We start from the raw sequence: 24,457 nt of genomic DNA on the forward strand, positions 1-24,457 counted from the left end.
GTTATTTATTGAAGAGGTTCCCATTGTACACAGTATAACAACATGATGCATTCTAGAGCTAGATTGAAAAACAGTCTGTAATTAGCAGACAGGTAATTAGCACTTTCAGGATACCGCTTTCATCGTAGAAGCATTTACTCTTAAAACGACCCAAATTATCTTCTGAAATTTACCTGGCATTTGTTCTATTGGTGCACACACTGGCACTCTTCCTTTTTAAGTAAGCAATGAATCAGTTTGAGAACTCAGAAGGTACCAGTAAACTTTCTACCAGGAATGGCCAGTGTTAGAATGTGGTATTTTTTTTTAATGTTTACTTTTTTAATAGTTTATTGTCAAATTGGTTTCCATATAACACCCAGTGCTCTTCTCCGCAAGCGCCCTCCTCCATCACCACCACCTCCCTTCCTTCTCCCCTCCCGCTTCAACCCTCAGTTCGTTTATCAGTATTCAGTAGTCTCTCAGATTTTGCGTCCCTCTCTCTCTCCAACTCTCTTTCTCCCTTCTCTTTCCTATGGTCCTCTGTTAGGTTTCTCCTGTTAGATCTGTGAGTGCAAACATATGGTATCTGTCCTTTTCTGCCTAACTTATTTCACTTAACAATTACAAACATCTATCTATGTGCCAAATTCGGGAGTGCCCAAATACGTAAAACAATTCATCACAGACAGAAACAATCTTATTGATAAGAATGTGCTAATTGCAGGGGACTTTAATACTCCACTGACAGCAATGGATAGATCAACCAGACAGAAAATCACTAAAGAAACAATGGACCTGAATGACACATTGGAACAGATGGAATTGATAGGTATATTTAGAACTCTGCATCTTGAAGTTAGGAGAAAGAAGGTGGTATTTTTAAAGCATGTTCGGTTTGGATTAGTGTGGCTAGTCCCCTTTCTTTTTCCCTTAAAGTGTTATTGCCAGATAGTAGCCATAGGCTCAAATGACTTTGTAGGTATTTCTTCTTTATTTTTAAGTTGCCAAGCTTTTTATTTTTCAAATATTCTAAAATTCAGCATTAATTAGAAATATTTAAGTTGCAAAATTTCAGGAAAACATTTCATTATTATGGTTTCTGTTCTTAAATGACAATCTACTTGCAGAAGTTATGGTGGGTTTTTCATTTAATATATGTTGTTACTGTTTTAGCTCTTTGACCAGGAATAAGCGTTATCTTGAGTTTTTGAGGCAAAGCAGAATTATATGCACACCATCAGTGATGTGTTCATTTGGTTAATGTGAAGAAAATGGTGTAAGCTACACTTAAATTATTCCTATACAAGTAACTTTTGACCTGCAATTTGATAATATTCAGTTGTTAGGTTCTACACATAGTTTATATTGTTTCTATGTTGAATTCTTGACTTACTTAAAACAAAGTATTGTTTGTATGGGCTTACTTCAATCCATTACTCTGATAATTGTTAAATGCTTAGCAAAGTCCTTGAGGAAATAACATGGTTTTTATAATCTTGTGCTTTTGATCCATTTTGTAAGTGGCCTGAAACATGCACTGTCTAATAATATTTAGCTTTGTTAGTGTTAGGGAATACAGCATTAAAAATATGTTGACATATTATCTAGTGAAAGGCGAAAAATCTTACGAGTATACAAATATGTTTGGCACAGTCTTGCAATGCATTCTAGCCCTTTCCTTGTATCTCTGTACTGATGTATTTGACAGAGACAGCTTTAATAGTGCTTGAACCTTAGTATTATCCACTTTCTACCTGCGTCACAGAATGTTTCTCTACTAAGCAGAATTTGAAAATAGTACTAGATTTTTAAGAAATTGCTAGTCTTTGGTTCTATTTCTCTGTGAGCTTCAAGCCCTGAGAGCAAGATCCATTGGATATCTTATAAAAGTAAACCTTGTCTAGCATTAGGGCATTATTATAGTTTTATTTAGTGTTATATTATCTATTGCCACCTAACACATCACCCCAAAACATAACAGCTTAAAACAACAAACGTGTATTACCTCACAGCGTCTGTGATCAGGAATCCCAGCACAACTTAGCTGAGGGCCTGGGGCTCAGGGCCTCTCACAGGGCTGCAGCCAGGCCACCGGTCAAGGCTGCAGTCATCTCGGTTCAACGTGAGCACTGCCTTCCAGGCTCGCTGACCTGGCCTGGCCAAGCCTCAGGACCCCAGGTGTTGGCTGGTGACCTCTTTACCACTTGACACTCTATAGGAAATGGCAGTTGACCTCCTCCAGAGCGTAGCAGGCAGAGTATGCCAAGTACAAAGTCACAGTCTCTTTGTAACCTAATATCAGAAGTGACCTTTTATTGTGTTGCCACAGTTTATTCCTTAGACACGAGTTCCTGGGTGCAGCCAGACTCCAGGGGAGGTGATGACAGGAGGGCATGAGTACCAGGAGGTGGGGATCTTCACGGTTGCCTGTGACATGACTCATGAGTACTTTGGAAGTTCTAGAAATTTACCACTTTTACTATGTTGTTTTACAGGATAATAAAACTCCCTGTTCAGATAGAACTACCTCTGCTTAGCTTGTCTCATAACCGTGAATTAATAATTTTATATGGAATGAAGCTCCAGGAAGGAATGTAGACCAGGACGTAGTTAAAGAAATGTTCATTTGTGGGTTTCCTTGCATAGCTTTTCCCAGTTATTTAGATAAGCAATGTCGTTAAAACTCTAAGGTACTATTAAGAAAATTCGGAGTTGGGAATATTTTATGCTCTGTTATTATGTAAATTCTAATGTCTGCCTTGTTCAGTATTGGTAAAGGTTTTCAAGGAGTCATGAAAAGATGGGGATTTAAAGGCCAGCCTGCTAGTCATGGTCAAACAAAAACCCACAGGAGACCTGGAGCTATTTCAACTGGTGTAAGTATAACTTGAGTGATCCGCTTTTTAATGCTAAATGTTCAGCTTCTGCACATACAGTACTCTAGTCTGTCCTTGGCATCAAGTCACATAATTTTAATCTGATTCCAGGTGGGTCATAGTACTTGTCACATTTTTATGAGTCCTGTCCTCACTTACTTTCCAGAACTAGACTTAATTCGTTTCATAATAACCCACATACTTACAGCCAGTGTTCTTGGTACTTTTCCTGCCCTCTTGCTCATTTCCATCTCTGTCTTCCATCCTACGCTCTGAGGTCTGCAGCAGGAAACCAGGGGTTAGAATGCCCCTCCATCTGCCCCGCTGGTTCCTTCACAGATTCATCTTTGCCTTAACAGAGACTGTGGGGAAGATTGTCAAGGATACTATCATGCAAGAGAGAAGTAGTAGAGGAGAAATGGAGAAATGAACAATAAGCACAGAAAGTGGAGAATGAATTTTGTGTCCTGAAATAATTTCCTGTAAATTATAGTAGTGAATATGATAAGTAAATATATTGATAATGGGAGCAAATGTCTCACTACTAGACAAGGATACTTAGGTATAAAAAGGAGGGAAATTAGAACCAACCCTATAGTGTTGAATTCAGATTGTATATATCAGTATATGTTTACCGTATGTATATATAAGAGAAGTAGATATAGATATGTTTGTATGTGTGTATTTATTTATTCCTTAGCTCTCTTTGCTGAAAGGACCAAAAAGCAAAGATATTCTATAGCAGTTAACATACCTAAATCTTGGCTTATAAACATCATTCCCCACTGAAAGGAACTAGAGGGGTGCCTGGGTGGCTTAGTCAGTTAAGTGTCTGACTTCAGCTCAGGTCATGATCTCATGGTTCATGGGTTCAAGCCCTGCATCAGGGACTGTGCTGACAGTTCAGAGCCTGGAGCCTGCTTCAGATTCTGTGTCTCTCTCTGTCTCTGCCACTTTCCTGTTTGTGCTCACTTTCTCTCTCAAGAATAAATAAACATTAAAAAAAAGAAAGGAAGGAAGGAAAGGAACTAGAGCTTATTGGAGAAATGGTCAATTTCATGCATCGGGCAGGAAGAGTGCAAGATAACCCCAAAATAGCTTGTTCAGGAAAGCAAAGAGTATCACCTACAGCATGGTGACTATAGTTAATAATGTTGTCATGCATATTTGGAAGTTGCTAGGAGAATAGATCTTGAAAGTTGTCATCATAAGAAAAAAAATTAATTCCTTTAAAAATTAAAACAACAAGGAAGAAAGAAGTGCTTTAAAAATGACAGCACATGAAAAGGACACAGCAGCCAGCTGTCTCTTGGAGAACTTGGGACAGTTTGATCTGAAGATATAAAAACTGACAGAATTCATGGAATAAAACTATAGTTGGTGAACTCACACTGATATAGCTAAATAAGGTGAGTGGAAAGGTCAATAAATAACTAGGAGAAAAGAGACTGTTTTTTTCCTTGCAGTATAATCTTAGCAAATAAATGTTAAAGGAGTGATGAAGTTAGAATTTCACTTTTGACAGCCATCGTAGGAATAAATGATTCAGCCAGGAATTATCAGTGGATGCTGAATCAAGTGATGAAAATTGGGAAACTAGTTATTTACAGAGTCCTAAAACTCCTGTTAATTACAGAGCAAGAGATGATAGTCTTAGAGTGGATTAACCTAGTGAGCACAAAAAGCAGAGAAGAGAGTACATCATCTATCACTTCTGTGGTGATTCCTGCCAAAAATGCATCGCGTGACTCTAATCATGGAGAAATATGAGACCCAAAGTGAGTGATGATCTACAAAATAATTGGCTTCGATAACCTCAAGATCATGAAGGGACAGTGCTGCGGAGCTGCCCCGCACTTAAGGAGACTAAGGAGACCTAACAGCCAGTTACAGTGTGGAATTCTGAAGTGGATCCTGGACTTGAGAAGCAGCTGTAAAGAACATGATTGGGGCAAAATTTAGAATGTAGACTACAGATTAAATGACACTATAGTAAATTTTTTGAGTTTGATAATTGTACTGTGGTTATATGAGAGAATTTTGTTGTTCATAAGAATTACCACTGAAATACTTGCAGGTAAAGGAGCATCCTATCTGCCACCAGATTTTAGATAGTACAGGAGAAGATGTGCATATAGAGAGAGTGAACGTAAAGCAAATAGGGCAACATATAAACAACTGGTGAATTTAGGTAAAGAGTGTCAGTTTTGGTGTTAATTTGCAACTTTTTTATAAATGAAATTATGCAATTATACATTATATGAAAATAAATGATAAAAATTAAGTAGATCCCAGAGATAAATTTTAGAGCTAACCTATTAAAGTTTTAAAGAAAACATAGGAATAACTCTTCATGACCTTGAGTTAGGCAAAGCCTTAGATAGGGTGCCAAAAGTAACAAGTGCAAAAGAAAATACAGACAACATAGACTTCATCAAAATTTAAACTTTTGTGTTGCAAATAATACAGTTGAGAAAATGAAAAGGCAGCTCACAGACAGAATGGAAGAGAATATTTGTAAGTCATGTATCTGCTAAAATGTATAATCCAAAATACAGAAAGAACTTATAATTAAGTAGTAAAAAGATAACCCAATTCCATCCAAAGGATTTGAATATTTTTCCAAAGAAGACCTGCAAATGGCCAAAAAGCATATGAAAAAATGCTTAACATCTTTAGCCAGGAAGGAAATGCAGATCAAAACCTAGTACGATACCACTTCACACACACTGGAATAACTATAACTAAAAAGATAGATAAAAACAGATGTTGGCAAGGATGCAGAAAAATTGAAATCCTCATACATTGTTGATAGGCATGTAGAAATGATAAGAACTGCTTTGGAAAAGCTTGGCGGTTGCTAAAAAGTATAAAGTTACCATATGGCCCAGCAATTCCACTTCTAGGTGTGTGCCCAAAAGAAATGAAAGCAGGCACAAAACACTTGGGAGTGAATATTCATGGCACATTAATCATAATTCCCAGAAAAGAGAAATAACTCAGATGTTCATCAGTTGATGAGTAAGTAATTAAAATGTAGTCTATTTATACAATATTACTTAGCAGTAAAGTGGAATGAAGTACTGATACATGCTGCAACATGGACGCACCTTGAAAACATGCTAAGTCAAAGAAACCAGTCACAGACTACAAACTGTATGATTCCATTAACATGAAACGTCCATCATAGGCATATCTGTGGAGATGAAGGTAGATTAGTGGCTGCACAGGGCTGGGCGGGGGGGGTGTTGGATGGAGTGACCGCTATTGGGTTTGGAATATCTGTTTTAGATTGAATGAAAATGTTCTAAAATTGTTTATGGTAATACACAATTCTCTGCATATTCAAATCTTTTTTTTTATGTTTACTTAATTTTGAGAGAGAGTGACAGAGCAGGAGTGGAGAGAGAAAGACAGAATCCAAAGCCGGCTGTAGGCTCCAGGCTCCGAGCTGTCAGCACAGAGCCCGATGCGGGGCTCAGACCTGCGAACCACGAGATCATGACCTGAGCCGAAGCTGGTCGCCTAACCGACTGAGCCACCCAGGCGCCCCTCACATCTTTGAATTGTATACTTTAGGGGTGTCTGGGTGGCTCAGTTGGTTAAGCATCTGACTCTATTTCGGTTCAGATTGTAGGATTGAGCCCCATGTTGGGATAGCATGCCTAGGATTCTCTCTCTCTCTCTCTGCCTCTCTCCCACTCACATGCATGTGTTCTCTCAAAAGAAATGAAAAAAATTTTTTAAATTTAAATTGTATGCTTCAAAAAGTAAAATGTGTGGTATGTGAATTATACTCCAATAAATCTTTTATTGTTTTTAATGTTTATTTATTTGCTGAGAGCATGAGCAGGGGAGGGACAGAGAGAGGGAGAGCTAGAATCCCAAGGAGGCTCCACACTCAGCATGGAGCCTTACATGGGGCTTGATCTCACAACCATGAGATCATGACCTGAGTCTATATCAAGAGTCAGATGCTTAACCGACTAAGCCACTGAGGCACCCCTAGCTCTTTGAAAAAAATTCTCTATTTCACCCACACACACACACACACACACACACACACACACAATTAAAATGGCATGTAAAAGAACCTATTATAACTCATTAGTTAATTGTCATGAACCGTTTTTTATGACTCCTATTAGTTGTCATAAAATGCACTGTTCAGTCTTTGTAAATACTGCCATTCAAGATTAGCTGGTAAATACCTGTGTAATCCTGAGTGGGTGTACTTTTAATGAGAATGTAAACTTAATCATGGAGGGTGGAGTCCTTTTTTAGTAAAGTAATGTTAAGCAAGGTGTGCCTATTACTGAGTGTGTTTGTAGAAAGAATAAGAGTGATATTCGTTCTGTAACATGCAGAATTGTCTTTAATCTGTGTTGGTTACATAGTAACCAACCAACTCAATGCTATGGTGAGCTACTTCTACTCGGAGTTTGGCTCATTAATATCAGAGTAGTGACACCGAAGTGTTTATATTCCAAGAATTTATGTGTCATGAGAAGCTTTCCCATTTGAGATGTAATTCAAATTTGCTTCTTTAGATGTAGTATTATCCATTATCAAAGCCAGAATCAGAGACTGTGTGAAGCTGTTTGATTTATATGAATCAGAGACAACCAGTACTGGACAAACAAACTCAATATTCTGATAACTAACTCTGTCCTTTAATCATTGTGGGGAAGGAAAGCAACATCAAAAGCAAGCATGGGGGATAGAACCATTCCAGCAACGGTGGTGTGGATGGAGTCCATTATGTCCGTTAATGCAGAAGAGTAATGAACACAGACCAGGCAGTCAAGTCTTTTCTTTGAATGGTGGTGTGATGTATGTTTATGTCCTGTAATTTTTCTTCTCTGCTTCTCAGCCACTGTTAGCACAGGAACTCTTCGTTCCTGAGGTTTTTTTCTCCTACATCTGTTTCTTAGTCTGTGCGTCTTTTGTTGCTTTAATCTAATTTAGAAAGGAAATCCTTGGGGGTAAATATGTATAAATCCATATTTAGTTGCTTACTGGGGCCTAGCAGAATGAGGAAAAAGTACAACATTTTAATAACTCCTGTCTCAGTTTGCATTTCGGTTTGATCCGTGCTATTTGAAATTGAGAGTACTTAAAAGTGCTAATTTTGGTTTTCTTGTGTAGGATGTTGCCAGAGTCTGGCCTGGAACTAAAATGCCTGGACAAATGGGAAACAAAGATAGGACAGAATACGGACTAAAAGTAAGTTTCTGAGGTGGCTCTCTTTTGGGAATTAATGCCTGAATGTAAAGGCACCAGAGGACGTTCTGCATGTGTGTCTGTGTAGAATCGTTCTGATACTGTGTGTGTGTGTGTGGGTGTGGGTGTGGGTGTGTGTGTGTGGGTGGCCATAGTCATGGTAGTGTGTTCGTCTAACACCTAAGCTATGGAATGTGCAGTCATAAAAGGAAAAAGTCATCTATTTGACCTGGAAGATTTCCACAAGAAGACAGTGTGTGAACAAAAGTCATATTCAGAGCGTTGTGTAGAATACTGTCTTCTTATCAACTGACGGACAAAAGCTCCCTACATGTGTATGCTGCTGTGCCATTACGTAAGCACAGAGGAAGGTGGGATTACGAGCCAGGTTATTTTGGATTATATGTCAAATGTGTGGGTGGATAGATGTGGATGTAGAGGAGGAGGAGGAGAGAGGGAGACCGTCAACACCGGAGGGAAAGATAGTACTAAAAAAAGGATTGTGGTGCATCCTTCTTTATAAAACGATGTATCTTTAAAGGGGGGAACTTAAATTCAGTCCCCACTAATTTGAGAAATTTGACAAATAACTAACGTTTCTGTATGTATGTTATATGTTTCAAGTATAGAAAGTACAAAGAAGAAAATAGCTATTCATAAAAACAGTACCCGAAGGTAACATTTTGGTTCATGTTCTTCCAGCCTCTATTCTAGATATATTTTATTTATTTATAAATTTTGACCAGCAGAGTTTCTTAAATTTTATGTAATTAAATCTGAAGGTTTGTTTCCCCTTCCCCCCTTTTTTAAATTTATTTTGAGAGCTTGCATGAGCAGGGGAGGGGCAGAGAGAGAGGGAGAGAGAATCCCAAGCAGTAGAGCCCAATGCAGGGCTCATTCCCACAAACCAAACATGTGATCATGACCTGAGCTGAAATCAAGAGCCAGACACTTAACCAACTGAGCCCTCCAGGAGCTCCAATGATTCTTTTCCCCTTCTGTTATTTTTACATCTGTGAGAGATCACCTGTTTGTATCTGTGGTGGGTAGTGTGTGTGTGTGTGTGTGTGTGTGTGTGTGTGTGTGGGTGGGTGGGTGTGGGTGTTGGGGGGTATTTATTAACTGTGAGCTATGTCAGACTTGACTTTTGCCCCACATGCTTTGTTCTTTCACTACCATTTCTTGACCATTCTCTCCCATTGTGAACATTTTTTTTCACATGAAAGGCCATCCATATGAGAGCCATCTGCTCAGCACACTTATTTTGAAAATTAGACCCAGAGAGGTCTTGGCTTCCCTAGTTTCTAGTTGCAGGAGGCTAGTATGAGATTAAAATAAAATAAAATTGAATTTTCACTTCTTAATGATGCCAGCATAGTCCATTGAGATATCCAAGCAGTCTTGGTTGTTCAGTCACATATGTACATTCATTCATTCATTTTCATTTTGTTTTATTTTCAAATTTTTATTTAAATTCTAGTTAGTTAACATACAGAGCAATATTGATTTCGGGAGTAGAATTCAGTGATCCATCACTTACTTACAGTACCCAGTGCTCATCCCAAGTGCCCTCCTTCCTACCCATCACCCATGTGGCCCATCTCCCACCTGCTTCCCTCCTTCCCTCAGTTTGTTCTCTGTCTTTAGAGTCTCTTGTGATTTATTTCCCTCTCCTTTTTTTCTTCCCCCCATGTGTTCATCTGTTTTGTTTCTTAAATTTCATATATGAGTGAAATCACTTGGTATTGGTCTTTCTCTGACTGACTTCACTCAGCATGATATACTCTAGCTCCATCCACGTCATTGCAAATAGCGACACTCATTCTTTTTGATGGCTGAGTAATATTCCTAATATTCCAGAGTGTGTGTGTGTGTGTGTGTACACAACACATCTTTATTCATCAGTCAGTGGACATTTGGGCTTGTTCCATAGTTTGGCTATTGTCAGTTTTACTGCTATAAACATTGGCGTGCATGTACCTCTTCAAATCTGTATGTTTGTATCCTTTGAATAAATACCTAGCAGTAGGGTCATAGTGTTGTTCTATTTAACTTTTTGAGGAACCTCCGTACTGTTTTCCAGAGTGGCTTTACCAGTTTGCATTCTCATCGACACTGAAAGAGAGTTCCCCTTGGATATGAGGGCGATCTGGCTGCGACATCTGTCACCCCATTGATCGCCAGGGTTGAAAGAGAGTTCCCCTTTCTCCACATCCTTGCCAACATCTGTTGTTTCCTATGGTGTTAATTTTAGCCATTCTGATAGGCGTGAGGTGGTATCTCATTGTGGTTTTGATTTGTATTTTCCTGATCATGAGTAATGTTGAGCATCTTTGCATGCATCTGTTGGCCATCTGGATGTCTTCTTTGGAAAAGTGTCTATTCATGTCTTCTGCCCATTTCTTCACTGGATTATTTGTTTTTTGGGTTGAGTTTGGTAAGCTCTTTATAGATTTTGGATACTAACCCTTTATCTGATATGTCATTTCCCGTTCTGTCAGTTGCGTATTAGTTTTGCTGATTACTTTCTTCACTGTGCAGAAGCTTTTTATTTTGATGAGGTCCCTGTAGTTCATTTTTGTTTACGTTTCCTTTGCCTCCAGAGACATATTGAGTAAGAAGTTGCTACAGCAAAGGTCAAAGGTTTTTGCTTGCTTTGAGTTTATTTTTGTGTATGGTGTAAGAACATGGTCCAGGTTCATTTTTCTGCATGTCGCTGTCCACTTTTCCTTGCACTATTTGGGGAGGAGACTGTCTTTATTCCATTGGACATTCTTTCCTGCTTTGTCAAAGATTAGTTGGCCATAGGCATGTGGGTCCATTTCTGTCCCATCGATCTGAGTGTCTGTTTTTGTGCCAGTGCCCTACTGTCTGGATGATGACAGCTTTGTAATACAGCCTGAAGTCTGGGATTGTGATGCCTCCAGCCTTGGTTTTTTTTTTTCAAGATTGCTTTGGCTATTCGGGATCTTTTCTGGTTCCATACAAATTTTAGGATTGTTAACTCTAGCTCTGTGAAGAATGCTGGTGTTATTTTGATAGGAATTGCTGCTACCACTTTCATAACACATATGTGTTAGACTCTGATGTTACAAGTCATCCGTAGGATTTGAATTTTTCCCTTTCTCATTCAACATTATAAAGTGCTAATATGATGATTACTTTATAGGCTACTTATAGACTCAGATTTTAGTAACATTTTGCCTGTTTTAATATAAGTAAATTCTCAAATCTTTATCTCTTAAAATTTGATTTCATTTCTTACTTTAGGTGTGGAGAATAAACACAAAGCACAATATAATCTATGTAAATGGCTCTGTACCTGGACATAAAAATTGCTTAGTAAAGGTATGTATGTAAAATGTATGTAAACTCTTTATTTTCCATTATTTGGATAACTGAATATGTGCAGTAAATTCTCCTTTGATCCATAAATGTGGCTTGAAAATAAGTGGCTATTTTTCCATAATCTCTGCTAAATTAAATTTTTTGCCACTTTTCACTAGTACCTGACTGGAAAAACTGTACAAAATGCCTGTAACCTATAATCATAAATACATGAACCCATGAGAAGAGTAGGACCAATAAATAGAGGCTCTTCAGTAATGCAAAAAGGTGGGGTGCCTGGGTGGCTCAGTCGATTGAGCGTCCGACTTTAGCTCAGGTCATGATCTCACAATTGGTGAGTTTGAGCCCCGTGTCAGGCTCTGTGCTGACAGCCCTGAGCCTGAAGCCTGCTTCAGATTCTGTGTCTCCTCTCTCTCTGTCCCTCTTCTGCTTGTGCTCTTGCTCTCAAAAATAAATAAATAAACATTTAAAATAAGACAAGAAATACAAAAAGAATATTAGGATAACTGTTGCCAAAATATCAATATCCTTCCAAAAAAAGAAAAGTTTTAATTTTTTAAAAAATACTTTGACACAGGAACTGAAAATACGTGAAATGGCAATTCAGTGAGAGAGTCAACAAGACAGGTGGGATAGTGGTACTTGCCTGGCTCAGTTAGAAGATCATGGGAATCTTGATGTTGGGATTGTGAATTTGAGCCCCGCGTTGGGTGGAGAGATTACTAAAAAAAATAAATAAAACTTTTTTTTTTTAATTGTTTTTTTTTAATGTCTTTTATTTATTTTTGAGAGACAGAGAGAGACAGTGTGAGCAAGGGAAGGTCAAAGAGAGATGGAGACACAGAATCTGAAGCAGGTTCCAGGCTCTGAGCTAGCTGTCAGCACAGAGCCCAACGCGGGGCTTGAACTCACGAAATGTGAAATCATGACCTGAGCCAAAGCCGGACGCCCAACCGACTGAGCCACCCAGGCGCCCCAAAACTTTTTTTTTTTTAAAGACAGGTAGTTACTAGCATTGCTCTGTTTTAAAAATATTCAGATTGATATTTATGTTCAAAAACAGAGTAAAAGAAGAAAAATTTGTATAGGATAAATTTGAAAAACAACTATTGCACTCTCACAGACATATTTCTATCAAATAAAATAGAAAATAAATATTCTGCCTAGGATTTAATTTTCCAACATTAACAACAAAAATAGATTGAAACTTAAACCTCAGATTTTTCACGTTGGGTCTTTGTTTTCTTTTCATTTCTTAAAATAGATTCCATTACTAGCATAAAGTATAAATAACACTTGTTTTAATCTTATAGTAATTAAAGTTCATTTTTCTGGAGTTCATTTTTTGGCTGAGTTAATCTCCTTTTTCTTAAAGAAAAAATATATCTTAGAAATTTTTACAAGTACTTTTTTTTTTCCTCTGCATGTTTTCAGGTTTAAGTAGACTTCCAGTCTCCAAATGACCTAGTTGTATAAACAATGACAGGTTACTGAGGCTGACAAGTTGGCATTGTCCTTCTTATATAACATTTTGGCTTCATAATTAAATGTATCCCTCCACATTACAGGTTTATTGCATGTTAAAAGTATCACAACCTAATAAAAGAGAGGAGGGAAATTAAATTATTTTCCATAATAAAATCGTCCTGCATAACAGATGAATTTTTATGTGTTGTCAGACCTTCCTTCTCTCCCCCCGTTGCTGCACACACGGTCCCAGACTGGCTTCCCGGCTGAGCCTGCCTGCCCTGTGCATTCTCAGGTCCGCCTCAGCGTTCCCCTTGACACCAGCATAGATGTATAAGTCACCTGTCTTGGAGAAGCATAATATGTGCAGTGATATTCTGACTGGTTGCTGGAAACAGTTTATAGTCCACACTTACTACTCTTCCACCTATTTAAACAAAAAATTGCCTCCAAAAACTCAACTGTTAATGGACGATGGTGTGCCATTACTGAAGACATTCAGAAGGCATACCAAAGGCAGTTCCAGAAGGGAGTCCAAGTATGTTTCAAGAAACTAGCATCAAAGAATGTCCAGTCCACTTTGAACTATTAACACACCAATGAATGTATTTTCAAGAAACATTTTGATTAAAAAAAGAGTTCATCTTGAAAAAAAATCTTTGAAATACAGTGTCTAAACAAGTCTTTTGTAACCTTACACAAATGTCTGTCACAAACATTAAGAGTGTTTGGGGAGTGTTTTGTGGGCTTGTGTTTTAAGTGTCAAAAGTGTAATACACTTCTTGAAAATTTTTTCTGTCATCCTACTTTTTCTATCCTTCTAGGTGATTCCTTAACAAGTACAAAGAGCCCCCTTGCCCATGGAGGTTGAGGCACTTCCTAGTGGACAGGCAGCCTCTTCAACATTCTCTCTTCCCACATGAACTTTGGCCCCCCATCCCCAGAGTACAGGGCTGCCGATAACTGTTTTTTATGCTAAAGTTAGTAAAGATCGTCTTAGGGATGACCAACCTGTTTAATTAGTGTGAGCATTTTTGTTGTTGTTTAGATTCACTAAATGTATTAAAAAAGCCTAAAGAACTTGTTTCCAGCATTATGTGGTATATATTAAGTATTATTTGTGTGTGCTCATTCCTATGTCCTAATTTATGATTTAAGTTTATTCTAGATTTCTTGTTTTTGTGTGTGTGGCTTGCCAATATACAGAAATATAAAAAGAATGAGCCAGAGACTTGAGGGAGTTTTGGTGAAAGTGAGGAAATGACAAAGCCAGAGGTTAGACTAAATGCACAAAATTACATACTGTAGAGTCTTACACATTGTTCCTTAAAGGTGGGATGCAAGCTCCTGGCCCTCAGCTTTAGAGCCGACAAGACGAGATTTAAATAAAATGTCATTCATGTTCCAAATCAATGAATTATAGTCCTAGAGCATTTATAGTTAGAATGTATAAGGAGTGCTTTTGTCTGAAATGTTCCTCAAGTATGATAGATCTGTCAAAATGTGAAACAGCAACTGAGAATTTGCTGTTTAGATCATTTATGACTACATTTTCACAGTTATCAAATTAGCACAGTAAGTTTTGCTGTTGTTGGTTTGGTTGTTTATATGCTTGGGTTTTATTCTCCATTCAAAATTCTGACACAGTTCAAGTTAGTAAGAATATGACTTTCCCCCTCCCCCCTCAAGTTCAAGTTCAACCCAAGATTAGTGACTTGGAAAGAAAAAATTAAATGAGTTTATTTTCTTCTGAGCAACTAACTGAAGATTTCTTGAAACAATTTTAATGAGCGAGATTAAAATAGATGTTTTTCTGTACATAGCTGTTCTAGCAGCTGCGTATTTATTTCAACCAAATTATTCGTTTCTTATTGCCAAAATGATTATGCCGTATTTTACTCTGTGTGTATAATTACATGTAATTTTTTTAAATTTCTCACTGAATGAAAGCTGTAGAATGACTCAGAGCTTTAAAGAACCAGTAATGTTTTCCAAAAATAAAACCCAACATTTTAGATCATATCAGTATCTGAGCTATTTCTTGATTTATGAATTCACAGCTTAATTAGAATATTTTTGGATTATAAAGAGTTAATATAACTAGGGTAAGTACTTGTGGAATGATTATTATTGTTTATTACTAATTACTATTTTGTCTTTCTTTTCTCAATGGTAATGGTACATGTTAAATATAAGCTTATTTCCTTAATAAAACTTGGTTATTTTTGGTTTTGTGCCCTTTGATGTAAGACTAATAAAAATACTAGGTAAATTTTTTTTTAAAACCTCAACTCAAAAAAATCTACGATAGCCAACTTCAGCTCAGGTCATGATCTCACAGTTTGTGAGTTCAATCCCCACGTCAGGCTCTGTGCTGACAGCTCAGAGCCTGGAGCCTGCTTCAGATTCTGTGTCTCCCTCTCTCTAACCCTTCCCCGCTCATGCTCTGTTTCTCTCTTTCTCAAAAATAAATAAAGCATTAAAAAAAAAAGGCTTTGATAGAGAATAAAATAATAAAAATAGATAATAGATAATAAAATAAGATCAATAATTAAGTAGATGGTAATAACTTTTAGGTACATAGTTTGGATATAATTGATAATCTAAGTAGTAATTTTAAAATATACTTTAAATATATAAATATACATAATATATTTTATTTATAATATGTAAATATATAAAATATACTTTAAAATATAATTTATCCATTTGGGAGTTCTAGAGATTTTTAAGTTATGGATAAGATATAAGTTAATTATCAGAGAAATTTAGAAGGTAGATGACTAACTTGAGAGGAAGGTTGTATTTCTGTCATTGGATTAATTTTATTGAAATAAAAAGAATACATTGAGTTCCTTTTACTTTATGTAACAGTTGTTATTCACATTAGAAAATGTAGGAATAGATACTCTTTGTTAATAATTGAAACATACTATCTTTAAGTAACTTTAACTTGTAGTACTTATTAGTAAGATCTTTGTCTCCTTCCTTCCAGATCAGGGATTCTAAACTGCCTGCATATAAGGACTTCTGTAAAAATCTACCATTCCCTACATATTTTCCTGACGGAGATGAAGAAGAACTACCAGAAGATTTGTATGATGAAAATGTGTTTCAGCCCAGCGCACCGTCTGTTACGTTTGCCTAACCTCAGTGGACATGGCAGAACGTTTTGTATTTTATGAGCTTTGCTGAGCCAGAGCACTATACAACCAGGAAATCTGTTTTCCTTTCTTAATCACAATACCGCTCTTTGTGGTAGGGCATCTTTGTGAAGGCCATAACTATACGTCATCCATCCCCCAAACTAAATTTTGTTTTAAAAAATTACATTAAATAAATCAGTTAAGTAGATTGGATATGCCAAATGTAGACGGATTGGCAGTTTGCATATGAGCCAAATATTTTGTAATTTGTGAGCTTCATTCTTTTTTCACTACATATATCTCTAGTTACCTTAAGATGCTTATGAATTTAACTTCTTTTGGTAAAGATATTTCTGTCTTTCTGAAGGGGTGATTGTGGAACAGTGACAAACCGTTTGGGAATTATGGTGTAACCTATTCAGAAAAAGAAAACATTTCCTAAAATTCATTTTTATCATTCTTCACTAAACAGAAAAAGGAAGTAAGATTTTTATTTAAATTACAGATATATGTCATAAAGGCCTGACAAAGGAAAAACAATAAAATCATAAATTATGGATCCTGTTTACTTATCTCTTGGGAGGAATGCTTTTTAGTTTGATCACTCAGCTATAAATTAATCATTAAACTATAGTTTAATCATTTTTCCTCACTTTCCCAGAAGGATTTGAAATGGCCTAGGGTTGTACATTCAACAAACTTATTAATCATCTATTTTTAAAAATATTAATTCTTGGGTATTTTTCATTGTATGAAATTAAAATGTGTTTACTAATGGCTACATTATGTCCAATAATCAAGCTTAACAATGCAAGTGTAAGTAGTCCTTATTGAACTACTGATTTCCTCTGAACCAGATTCCTGAGGACCCACAGAATCTAACTTTTAACTCGATGTTTTCTCAGACTTCATTCAGATGGCATCCCAAGAAACATTAATCATACTGCTAGATCACCGTATAAATCCTGATAACTAATCAGTTTGTATTTGAATGGTCCAACTTTTTATTTTTGCTTATATTACATTTCTCTCATTCTTGATTGTAGTCTACCTTTTTAAAGATCCAAATGTAGTCACATCTTTTATAAAGTTTTCATTTATTCTTCATCAAACTCCAGTAAGATTTGTTGCAATTGATAGCAAATCCATACAATAAAATAGTTGGGGCGCCTGGGCAGCTCCATTGGTTAAGTATAGGACTCTTGGTTTCAGCTCAGGTCATGATCTCCTGGTTTGTGAGTTCAAGCCCTACATCAAGTGCAGAACCCACTGGGCTTCTCTCTCTCCCTGCCCCCCTCCCCTTCACGCCTCATGTGTGTATGTGCATGCTCTTTCAAATTAAATAAATAGAAATTAGTAAATGAAGAGGAAAAAAACACATAGGAGAATATAAAGAATAGATGGGGAGTTGGGGAAGAATGGTAACAATATGATATAGATGAGCAGACTATGACATGCAGAATTGTTATACTGAGTTTGACTCTGAGCTGCCTGGGTATTGAAGTAGAACAACATTGATCTTTTACATATTACTCTTCAATCATGAGTTCCTCAAGAGGAATTGTTTTAAACTGGAGTAAGTCTTGGTCACCGTACCATTTTTTAATTAAGAATAATGTATCAAATTAAAAACTACTTGGCTTGTTAAAAGATTCTCTCAAACATATGCAGGGGTAAAATATTAGACACCTTATCAGAGATCAAATGAGAATAGATAACCTTTACTACTGCTACTCAACAGTGTTCTTGGACGTCTCTGTCAGTACAATTACCAAGACAAAAAGTAATGATATAAATACTAGGAAGTGAGAACATTTGTAAGAAATACCTACCTATAAGACAATCAACTGGCAAGTCATTAGAAACCATGACAGTTCAGCAAGGTGACTGAAAACAAGATTAATATATAAAAAACAGCAATATTGAGAAATTTTATGGGGGGGGGATGGATAGTATCCCAATAGCAATTTTTTAAAAAGATTACCTAGAAATAAAAGCCTAACAAGAGTTATTGGAGAAGTTAAAACTTTATTGGAGAAAATAAATAGTAGAGAGGAATGTCATGGTTATGAATGGGAAGGCTTAATATTGTAAAGAATTCAATACTATTTTAAAAATCTCAACAGGATTTACCATAGAACTGTTCAAACTGATTCTAAAATGGATGTGAACGTGTACATTCAAAAACAGCCAAAATATAAAATCGTAACCATTAGCTATATCTCGTACTATGCTTACAGACTTCCACTTCACTTTGAAATTCAGTAAACTGTATGTCTTAATTCAACTGCTTTAGTTGCATTTGATCAAAAGATTTTAATGAACTTATAGGTGCGTGAAATTTGCTGATAAACCAATGGAAAGCCACTGTTAACCTTGCAAGACAAATGAACAGTTACTGCTGGGAGAACATAAACCTTGTTTCCGTATAAAGCATGTGCAGAGGTGGAGAGAAAGGAATCCTAGCATCTGAAGTAACCAGATGGAAAGAAGAGCCAGGAGCCATGCAGCAGTCTTTTGCCCGGGAAGTGCAGTGTTTTGAAGAAGGCAGGGAGCCCTCTGTGCTAGAAAGCCGGCCCTAGACCCACCACCATTTTAGAGTCTTCAAGCAGTCTTTGGATCTGCATTTGAGTTTAAAGGAGAAAATTTCTGATCACCTTTTAGAGTCTGAGTGTGAACCTACTGTCTAGAGTCAGGGAGCAAAGCATCCACTTCTACCCCCACCTTCATCAACCTCCTACTCCCCACTGCCATGGCCTTGAACCAATCAAGGAGGATCTGGGCCCCATTCCTGCAAACTTTCTAAGTAGCCCAGAAGTAACCCAAGTTGTGTCCTACTGACCCTGGAAGCCTTCTCTACAACTATGGAATACATAAGCCGGAATCTGCCTAGTCCAACACTAAGCAAGACCGGTAATTTTGCTAAAAACCTTGGGTCACTGTTTTTGGCTACATGCCTATCCTCAAATGTTCAGCCTGAGGAAAATAGAACTTAGCTTGCTATGGGTAAGGAGTCCATGGTCTGGACGCTGGCTGCCCACCTCACTGCCTGGAGTCCAGTACTGGCCACTGCTCAGATGTGGAGGCAATTCGGTTCTCAGCTGTGGAGCCCACTCAGCTTCTAATTTGGACCTGAACCTGATTTACTATTTTAGATTTGTTTTGAGTTGGGAACCTTTTTATAACTAGATATTTGTTCTGGCCTTTATTGGTATTTACAACTATTGTAAAATCAGTAAACACTGAATCTGGTAAAACTGGATAGGCCTCAGGAAGGCCAAGTGGTCAAGCATATCCACTTTTAATAAGAGTTACACTGACCATTGGTTGTCCTTCCTTTCTAGGACCCTCACCTCCTGGAGTAGCTGAAGTTGAAACATTAATGCTGGTTAGTCCCATCCCCACAGTGGGCCCTGGCATGGTTTGAAAGTTGGACGGTGACAAACTGTCACAAACACTAAAATGTCAATGAAAGCACTTCTTACCCACAGCAGATGTAAGGATATAATTTGCAAGGAGATTAAGTTTTTCAAAGTCTATAAATAGTGCTTTCAGTAACCTCTAATTCTTTTTAACTTTTCACAAGGGTTGGAATATAAGGATGACTTTGACCCCTTATTTCCAAAGGTAAATTTGTGAATGGAACCTGAGTGCATCTAAGAATATATGATGAAACCTATACAGAATTATGGGGTTTGGATTGGTGGGGTGTTTTTTTTTTTTTAATGTGAAGTGTTATGACACACTCTAGTCACAGCAGACATTCAGGGTTACTGATTTTACAGGTTACTGATTTTACAGTCTGGGAGAGTGTTGTTTTATGTTCAACACCTGTTTTAGTAACCCAAAGAATGTCTTGTCTATTTGAGAAAAAAAGTGTGTGTGTCAAAATGAGCGCCTCTCCTTTTTGCAGCAAAACTGAACCTTGGTCCAACCCACATATACAGTGTTGGCCGTGTCACAGTTAAGACCCGCTACGGGAAAAAGCAGCATTGGGGTTGCGGATGCCGAGTCTGGTGTTTGGGCCTCTGGGACCGATGCTCATGGGAGTGTCCGTATCATTTCTTCTCCTGTCAGAGTGCAAATACACTGCCACGGCTTCTGGTGGCATCCCGCCTCGCAGTGTGGTCTAGCCTCCCTGTGAGGTCTTCTGGCAGCACTCTATTGTTTGCTTTTCCATGGCTGGTTTCCTTCTCTTGTTATTACTCTAAAAATACCCATTACTGCCTGTGTCTCCTGAGGTCAGTGCTTCAGAAGCTTTCCCCTCCTCTTCCAGGAAGGATGGCCTCATCTTGAGTTTATAAACAGTTTTGTAGTGGAGCCTTCTAGGGACGAGGAAGGGCATGTGGCTGATTTCGGTCTTGCTGAACCAGAAGAGGGCACTTAAATACAGACAGAGGTAGGTCACTGTGCTGTGAGGCCCCGTTGGGCAAACATCTTCAGGAGCTTTGTAATGTGTCACTTTGGGGCTACCTGTTTTCTAGACAGGAAGCAATTCTTCACTTGACTAATGATGAAGTTTCTTCTGCTTTCAGGGACTTTCTACCAAGTGGACTCTTGTAACAACCCACATTTCTCCTTCAGTTTCCAGTTTTACTGCTGTACGTGCTATATACAGCTTCCAGTAATGATTCCTGCAGAGCGGGTGGGAGCTTGGCCCCGGAAATGGCAGTGGTCTCCCCGAGCCTGCCTCACAGGACAAATGCTGCCTGCCTTCCAGACTCTGCCTCTAGCAACTGCCTGGGACCCCCTGAACTAAGAGCACCCACCTAATGTGTCATCATCCCCTCCAGAAGATAGCCGGAGTCCTGAGTGCAGGTTGCCAGCCTCCATTTCATCATTTGGTTTTCTGCTTTTAAATGTTTCCATGGAACTTACAGCAGTCCACCTCACACGTTTTTAACTCTTTTTTAAACTAATGAGGTGACCTGTTCAGGGTAGACGAGCCAAATGAATCTTGACGAAAGCAACCCATAACACCATAACAGCAAATAAATGATTTTACCTCAGCTGGCCAAAACATCTTCGTGGCATGGGAGGCACAGAGCTGTTCTCTCGGCCTTTGACTGGAAGAGTGGAAGTGACAGCCTTGATTCTCCGAAAGCAGACTTTACATGAGCACCAAGTGTGTGTGAGGGCATTTAGGAGAAAGGTCATTTTTTTTAAATCATAAAGCATCTTTTAAGAAAAGTTTTTAATGTTTGTTTTTGAGAGAGACAGAGCATGACTGGGGGAGGGGCAGAGAGAGAAGGGGACACAGAATCCGAAGCAGGCTCTGAGCTGTCAGCACAGAGCCTGACATGGGGCTCAAACTCGAGAACCATGGGATCATGACCTGAGCCAAAGTCGGACACTCAACCGACTGAACCACCCAGGCACCCCTCGAAAGTTCATTGTTTTTAAAGAAAAAGGATAAGATGCCAAGTTCCGGCAGTGCCTCAAATCTGCCTTATTTGAGAAGGAACTAACTATTCCATCACGGAGGTTCTGACAAGGATGCATGGACGACTGTATATAAGGTATTGTGTCAGAACAACAGTAAGTGGCTTTCTTGGGCAGCCAACATACATGTCCCTGTTGACAGTGGTGTGAGAAAGCACACAGCCTCAGAGCTGTTGGCTGGTGGCCTGTCTTGCTCTGCGAGGTGTGAACCCTGAAGTGGTGCTTCCCTGATGGGGGGGTGCCCGGGCCTGTGAGCAGAGCCTTCCACGAGCTGCTGGGAACAGCCAGCCTGCTGCCAAAATACCTGTGAGCGAGAACCAAGGCGACAGGATCCACAGAGGAAAATGCGCATTGAGGAAAACGTGAACCAAAACTGAGGCAGTAAGCAAAGGGCAAAAAACCGATAAAAAGGAAGGAAACAGGAAAAGATCAGTTCCCTAAAAAGTCAAACCATTTTTTACCTGTAAAATTAGAAGAGAGAGTATCTCTTCCCTGCTTGCCTGGTTCACTTCTCTAGCCAGTAACCGATAAGCACACCTCTACCTTGGGGGGAAAGGTTGTGATTTAATGATCCAAAGCCCTTTGTTTGACTCCACTTTTCCATAAAAAGAGAGGCTAAAAGTGCTGTGGCCCAGGTCCCTTGAGCTGCCCACCCGAACAACCGGACCCCAGAAGGGAGCTCCTCAGGCACAGGTAATTCTCACAGTGGTTTGCAAAGGCTGGACTTCCCTTCACCTCACACAGAGCGCCTCACCCCTGGCTGCACGTTAGAACCACACAGGAGGTTTTGAGAACCCCAGGCCAATATTCTTAGACTCTGGAGCTCAGTGCCGGACACCAGCCTTTTTTTAAAGCTCTCCAGTACTGATGCACAACGTTCAGAACCACTGGCCTAAAACAACGTGATGTATAGAGGGGCACATGATTTGTGGTACCCAGGCCAGCTATTCGGGAGCCATTCACATCGGAGAAATGTTTATTAAAAATGTAATAATAGTAATGTTTTATATGTGTATAGTGCTTTATATTTCAAGGTGTTTTTATGTTCTTATGAGAGTACCACCCTGGGAAAATATTTTAACATCTTGCAAGACTGTACAAATGTCAGGTATCATCCATCTTGTATCATTGAGAAAATGAGTAGACTGAGAAGTTTAGGACTTGGTTAGGCCTCACTAAACACGTGGCTGGCAGAGCTTGGGCTAAAATTAGCCTCCCGCTTTTCCCATATCCTTCCACACGACAAACTGAGATTCATGGCTTTCTTTAAAGAGAATCTACTGTATTGATATAGTTGGTTTCCTCTACTGTGACCTGTGAGTTAGCCTCACACACATGTATTAAAATGTTTCAGAAATGTGTTACTTTAATACCTCACCTCTGATAAAAAAAAATCAGAAGTGAAACAAGCTGTCAATCTTAGCTTGTCTGAATTTTTCAGTTTATTGTTGTTGCCAATATTTTCTACTTTGTTTATTTCATTTCTCCTGCACCTGCAGCAAGTATCAAAAGCTTTAAAAAAGTTACTGAGAGGAAATTTTGAAAATAGAATTTTATGCATAAATTTACTTTCTCTTTCTGCAAATTGGGATAGGTCAAGGCTCTGTTCTGTTTTCATGGCTGAAAGCTCTAGAACAACTCCAGAGAAGCTGATGTGGAGTTGAGGGGTGTTGGGTGTCGGGTGAAGTTGCACCAGCAGATTCCTGGGGGTTGACACATTAATCAGTGACCGCATCAGGACCCCTTCCCCTTATGACTTGACGGTTAGCAGTCAGGACTATAAGACATTTATTGAACACCCAGTAAGCATCAGGTGTTTTACACAGTCTCTCATTTAATCCTCAACAGTTACGCCAGGTAACTGTTATCGCCTCTACTATATACATGAGGAAATTGAAACTCAAAGACTATGTAGCATTTCCAAGTCAAATACCCAGTGGATGGCTGAGCTGGGACAAGCACTTCTGAACTCCAAGTCATGCATCTGGGCAGAGCTCCAGCTTCCAGGCCCCGAGTTTCCTAACCATCTCCCACTGTGGGGAGAGGAGCCCTGTGCCTCTTTGCTGTACCTGTAGATATGATTCAGACAACTTCTCTGAGGGGTGGTTTCTACCATAGAAGTGAGTGTGAGAGAATGAGCTGGGCATGAGTGTGGGGGTTTCTTGCTCTCCCAGACCACAGAACTTTGGGGGAGGCCCCCCCATTTAGAATGGAGTGAGATTGCTCCCCTGGCGGGGCCATCTTCACCATCCTCAAGGGCGGAAATGGTTGAGGGGTTGGGGGCTGAGAGCTTCTGCCCTTTCACTCCAGATGCAGGTCAAGACCATCATATTACCCTCTCAGCCAGCTCCAAAATGATTATTTGGAACTGAGCAAAGGTCTTAAGCCTGACTAATAGAAATTGATTAGACCTGCAAACAGCTCCAGGCAGTAAAACAGTATGAGACCTAAAAAAAAAAAAAAAAAAAAAAAAAATTCTGAGTTTCCAGAGTATCAAAGAGGTCAGACCAACTAAAACTGCTGAACCAACTTAAAAAAAAAAAAAAGGCATTGATTCAAAATTTAATTGAATAGAGAACTTTCACAACTTTTTACAGACAATATCCCAATTTTCTTTCCATCTCACAGGTAGTAAGGTGCATTGGACCCCTATTCACTGGTAGGCACACCTAGGAAAAATATCTGTGGATATTTATAGGATTTCTCCTATTCATTTGGTAAGTTAGGTTGACCTAATTCATCAAACACAGAAGGTCAAGGATCTGGCAGATTTTAAAATGTTCCCATTGGGGAGCCTGGCTGGCTCAGTCAATAGAGTATCTGACTCCTGATCTCAGGGTCGGGAGTTTAAGCCCCACACTGGGCATAAAGCCTACTTTAAAAAAACAAGAAAAGAAAAGAGAAAAGAAAAAAGGAGATGTTCTAGTGATCCTTTTCTTTCACCATCAGGTGGGAAAGTATCTGAACTTTTAG

General features: G+C 38.7%; 1 protein-coding gene and 1 long non-coding RNA gene across 3 annotated transcripts in view; both read left to right on the forward strand.

Moving 5' to 3' along the window:
* The window catches only part of MRPL3 (mitochondrial ribosomal protein L3), a 40,275-nt gene extending 23,254 nt beyond the window's left edge, over nt 1-17,021 (forward strand). For both annotated transcript variants that reach the window (XM_029940294.1, XM_029940295.1), the window contains 4 exons: nt 2,750-2,858; nt 8,007-8,084; nt 11,352-11,429; nt 15,892-17,021. In XM_029940294.1, the coding sequence (XP_029796154.1) occupies nt 2,750-2,858; nt 8,007-8,084; nt 11,352-11,429; nt 15,892-16,044 (418 nt within the window). In that variant the 3' untranslated portion in view covers nt 16,045-17,021. The remainder of the gene's footprint in view (nt 1-2,749; nt 2,859-8,006; nt 8,085-11,351; nt 11,430-15,891) is intronic.
* A 327-nt stretch (nt 17,022-17,348) lies between these two features.
* Nucleotides 17,349-21,264, forward strand: LOC115292842. The gene is made up of 3 exons (XR_003909166.1): nt 17,349-18,955; nt 19,387-19,430; nt 20,319-21,264. It is a non-coding gene; the product is annotated as an uncharacterized LOC115292842 (long non-coding RNA).
* Nucleotides 21,265-24,457: the final 3,193 nt, after the last annotated feature.

This window comes from Suricata suricatta, chromosome 5, assembly GCF_006229205.1.
Source record: "Suricata suricatta isolate VVHF042 chromosome 5, meerkat_22Aug2017_6uvM2_HiC, whole genome shotgun sequence".
In the NCBI taxonomy this organism is placed as follows: Eukaryota; Metazoa; Chordata; class Mammalia; order Carnivora; family Herpestidae; genus Suricata; species Suricata suricatta.